General features: G+C 37.8%; 1 protein-coding gene across 1 annotated transcript; it reads right to left on the bottom strand.

Annotated features, from left to right (window-relative positions):
• Positions 1-1,128: 1,128 nt before the first annotated feature.
• Positions 1,129-4,339, bottom strand: LOC306899599 (extracellular calcium-sensing receptor-like; the record flags this gene model as incomplete). The annotated part of the gene is made up of 6 exons (XM_079465964.1): positions 1,129-2,063; positions 2,148-2,271; positions 2,404-2,628; positions 2,702-3,496; positions 3,685-3,976; positions 4,125-4,339. The coding sequence occupies 6 exons, from the start codon at positions 4,337-4,339 to the stop codon at positions 1,129-1,131; spliced, it is 2,586 nt and encodes an 861-aa protein (XP_079322090.1).
• Positions 4,340-5,343: the final 1,004 nt, after the last annotated feature.

The raw sequence follows: 5,343 nt of genomic DNA, 5'->3' as shown, positions 1-5,343 counted from the left end.
TTAACGTTTTGAAGTGGCCAGCCCAATCTCAGAAATTGTGCTAATACAACTAAATATTAGATCAGTGATTTACAAAAACGCTAAATATTATAGGCATTTTTCATTTTCTAAAGTAAATGTTTGACTTTGTAAAGACAAATGTAAACACTGATACTTCGTTCTTTATTTTTGAATTTAGAATAGAATGGGCAGTGTTCCCAATGCATTTGAGTATTGAAATAAAAGTTCTTATAAGGATTTTGAGCTTTACTCACTTTTTTAAACACACTGCTCTTATTTTGAACACAATTGTATATGTGGAAAGATGCTTATAACCAGACAGGTGTTGCCTCAATTGAAAAATACAATGGTAGTAAAAGTGCCCCAGAACTGTTGGCTGTCCTACATTCTTCAAAATGTCTTCTTTTGTGTTCAACAGAACAAATAATAATAAAGATTTTTTTCTTACTATGTTTGTCAATGAGGGGCAAAATATGTCTGGTTGTAAACATTCATCTGAATATCTTTCTCGGTGTTCATCAGAAAAAAATAATTCATACAGATTTGGAACAACTTGAAGGTGAGTAAATAATGACAGAATTTTTGGGTGAAGTATACCTTTAATCTTCCACACTTATGTACATGCATTTTATTTATGAACCAGGTGATTGACTCCAACGTTTATTTTAATATACATAAGCTATTCATTCAAATTTGTATTAATTGCCAAAGGTCAATGTCATTTTTAATAAGATAGTAAACAATGTAGGTCCAGAATTTGGCTGTGATGGAAATGGTCAGTGAGAGTCCACTGTGTCCAGTGCTGACCCGTCCTACACTGCATAGCCTGCCACAGCCTGTGAAGAGCAGAACTAATGAAAAATGTGAAGCTATGTGTAGCCACCATAATATACATGATAAGACCCGATAAGCCAACAGTTAAGTAGTGTAGAGGCTATAAACAGTATGTGTACGTGTGTGATTTTAATATTTGTCACAGCAGTGTTGAACCTCTTTCAGTCATAAATTATAGCCTACCAAGCCAGACGTACAGTCTATTTTTAAGGCTTCTGTCTGGCAAAAGAAAAAGAACCAGCCATTTTCGTAAATATTGATTTGTTGTTGACTTGTCTCAGATTTTATCTCACATTAGTGTCTCGTTTTCATCCCTGGGATTAATGGCATTAGGGGTTTCCCCATCATATTTTTCTTTGTATTTTGCTCTGGTTTTAACAAAATTATGTAACATTTGGGGGCGAAAATGCAAAATAACAAACCAAAACTTGAAGCTATAATAGCAAATATCTCCATAGCTACAGTAAATTTTCCAGGAGAACTGATGTAAGCTGGTATAAATGTGATCCACACAGCACAGAATATGAGCATACTGAATGTGATGAATTTAGCTTCATTGAAGTTATCAGGCAGCTTCCGCGCCAGAAAAGCTAAAACAAAACACAAGATTGATAACAGACCAATATAACCAAGAACAGACCAGAAACCAACATCCGAACCTACATGGCATTCTAGGATGATCTTTTCTCTGTAATAATTCATGTTTTCATGTGGGAAAGGAGGTGATAATGTTAACCAAAGCAAACAAATTAGAACCTGTATTAAAGTTAGAGAAACAACACTGAGTCTCTGTTGTAAAGGCCCAAACCATTTCATGATATTACTTCCTGGAAGTGTGGCCCTGAAGGCCATTAACACAACTATTGTTTTTCCCAGAACACAAGAGATACAGAGGACAAAAGTGATCCCAAACGCTGTGTGACGTAACATACAGGACCACTCAGTGGGACGACCAATGAAAGTAAGTGAACAGAGAAAACACAGAGTCAATGAGAAGAGCAGCAGGAAGCTCAGCTCTGAGTTGTTGGCTCTCACGATAGGTGTTTCTTTATGAAGATAAAACACAAAATATACCATTTTACTTGATAATGCTCCAAAGACAGAGCAAATAGAAAGCACAATCCCCATGATTTCTGTATAGGAAAGGAATTCAATAACTTTTAATACACATTTGTCTTTGTTTTCATTCGACCAATACTCCAAATCACAAGGAATGCAGTCACTAGAATCTGTGAGGAAGGAATTGAAAAATATTATTTGAATAAACAGCAGTCTCTGGCTACAATATTTCTTGTATACTAACTAGTATTTACCTGTCTCATTACTGATTTCTCCATCCGCACATTGAATACAGTCATAACAGCAGACAGGTCTTCCTTTTTGTACAGCCTTCCTTGTGCCTGGAGGACAACTCTCACTGCACACAGACACAGGCACCTGTGAAAAGATCCAATAACAACAAATTAGGCCCACATTTGATTATTTTAATTGCTTTGTCGATTGCTTGGTTCCCCCCCAGTTTTTAAGCCAACTCTGCTTAATATATTGCATTGATTAATTATGACATACCTGTCTGCTATTTTCAGCCCAAACCATGATTTCTTGATCAATTTGAAGGATTTTCTTTGAAGGCAGTGAGCTGTCATACACACCAACAAGTTTAAACTGCAGACTTCCATCTTCAGCAGGCTGCCAGTTCACCAGATCATATTTTGCCACTGGATCACCACTCAAAAAAAATATTTTCTCACCAGTTTTGGCAGTAAAATTTACATCTCTTATATAGTCCAACACCTAAAAATATACACAAGCATAATTGGTTTCAGTTTGACTATTCTGTTATAATTGTTTTTTTTCTTTCAATCACCTTCTGTGGTGTGGGCAGATCTCCTTTGCTGATGTTGGTGACAGATTTGACATCATTTATTAAATTATGTAGTGCATGTGCGATAGCATACACTGCTGTGTACACTTTATTTACTATGCGTAGTTCTGATACATCAGTATATTCATTTTGTAGTTCTGTTAAGTGTTCTGAGCCCGTACAGACACGTGTCACACTGCCGGTGTTTCTGAAAGAGCACTGAAAAACAGTTTCCCAGAATTCCCTCAAAAGTTCATTTTTTGGTTCTTGATCAGGGTGCAGAGTCACTAGAAACTCTCGTAGGCCATTGATTTTGGCGTTTGCTACAGCAAAGCCCACAGCTCCTGTGAGAAAACTGTATTCTATTTTGTCGGCTATAACTCGAGAAGTGATCCAGGATTCACTGGCGACCCACTGCAGCCCAGTGATGTTCTGTTGTGCTATTAATTTCAGGAGGGGGATAAAATCTGCAGATGAGATGAAAGCCACCACCACCCGCGCTGTGGCTTTTTTAATCACTTCCAGTGTTTTTTGGAGCTGCTCTTGTGAATCTGTTCTTATTATGGTCTCTGAGTATTCAATACAAATTCCCTCTTGTTCTGCCATCTTTTCAAATGCTGCAATTCCATTGTTACCATAGTCATTGCGACTCCTCACTGTTCCAACCCAAGTCCAGCCGAAGTGTTTGACAAGCTGAGCCAGTGCTTTGCTTTGGTAATAATCACTAGGTATTGTTCTGAAGAAGGTCGGGAACCTTTTTCTGTCACTAAGGCATGCACATGTGGCAAAATGACTGATCTGCAAAAAAGGAGAAATAAGAGTTTTTACTCAACTATTTATCAGGGCAATAGAAATAGTGTACATGACCTAGTACTTTTCATATCAACAGTTGTAATAGAGTTACATTTTCTTAAAAACAATGTTCCTAAAGAAGATCCTGTTATCATGAATTTATTTAGCGTGTGGCAGATAAAAATAGTTCTTACAACAGGGATGCTGAACGGTCCTACTAAAGAGGCCATACCAATAGTGGGAGAAGAGCTTGATTCTCCAACAATGGCATGAACAAATGGTGGTTTAGAACAAGACTCATCATGCAAAGTCTCTTCATAGCCATTCATTAAAGCCATGCTTGATAATACAGTCTGAGATACAGATCCACAGGCATCAAATATTTTATAGCCCAAAGTGACACCAGGCAACAGTTGTGTGCTGTTGTTAATCTCCTCTATGGCAAAAATCAGAGTCTGAGCAAATTTAAACTCACGCAAGTTTATGCTGCGAAAATAAAAAGTAGTCATTGTTTACAGTATAATTTGCATTGAATTATCACATTTTATCAGAATAGTAATGTTATTGTATGCGTTTTAGTAGTGTTTTTAATACTATATTGTATTCAAAATGTTTAAAAATGTTTTATACAGACCTGATGCATTTGGTTGGTTCTGGTTTGGAAGTGAAAGGATAAACCTTTAACACAACAGTTCTGTGCAGTGAGAAAACTGCACCAATGTGGATGTCTCTGTCATTAGAAAGTAGTGGCAGAACTGGATGGCTCAGCATTCTGCAGACTTGTGGTGTGGCTGTGACACAAGCTCCATATAAGAGCAGAAGCAGAGGTGACACTGTCCTCTTTGCCATTCCCATATGAAGGCAGAGTTTGTGTCAGGAGAGGGAAAGGTTCTGCCTTTTATCATATTTAGAAAATCCATTTGGGATCAGCATCATGAGTAATCCTTTACCTTTTGCAAATGTGTTGCATTATACTGAAGAGCCATACTTTTTATTGATTGTTTTTCATAATTTCACTTCTGATAAATGCATTACACATAATTTTATATTAATATTATAAATGAAAATGTGTTCAAATAACTAAATTAAAAAGTAGTTTAAAGTATTAATAAAACTACTCAATTAAAGATCCATCTGCGGCAATCTACTAATATGCCCACATAAACTAATGTTCCTATGAATACTTCTTGATACTGTTTAGGTATTTCTTAGGTATATCATGATTGTGTTAAATAACAGTACACAGTGCATGTAAAATCATGTAAAATCCTTAAACAAGACATTCCCTTTCTGTCGGTCTCTCGACATTGTGTCGAGACAGAAGGTGGTCCCTATATGAAACACTACGGCACAGAGCCACGTCACTGACTGATCTGGGTGAGTAACAAGTGAGCGACCACTAATCGTAACACTCAAGTGGTGTAGAAAGGCATCCGTTCGAGCAATTGCCAAAACCCAGAGAATAGGCTATAATCCGGTCAGTCCACTCCAACATGAGAGAGTAGAATTAACTCCTGGAGAATATCTGCGACCGACCGACCGACCGACCGACCGACCGACCGACCGACCGACCGACCGACCGACCGACCGACCGACCGACCGACCGACCGACCGACCGACCGACCGACCGACCGACCTGGAGGACAGAAAACTGAGAGCTTTATTCTGGTCACGCTGATTACTCACAGCTGTTCCCAGTGAGTAATCAGAGTGACACAGCTAAGTGCAAATTAGACAGTGATCCCATAAACCGTGACAAGTGGGTTGAGTAATGACACTGTTTTAATTGTTTTATAAATATGCCATAATTTTGTCTCAATGCACACAATGTGTTTTTTCTAAGGCAGTTTTAT

The sequence above is a fragment of the Barbatula barbatula genome (assembly GCF_947034865.1).
Source record: "Barbatula barbatula genome assembly, chromosome: 10".
NCBI lineage: Eukaryota > Metazoa > Chordata > Actinopteri > Cypriniformes > Nemacheilidae > Barbatula > Barbatula barbatula.
This window is presented reverse-complemented; position numbering and strand designations above follow the sequence as displayed.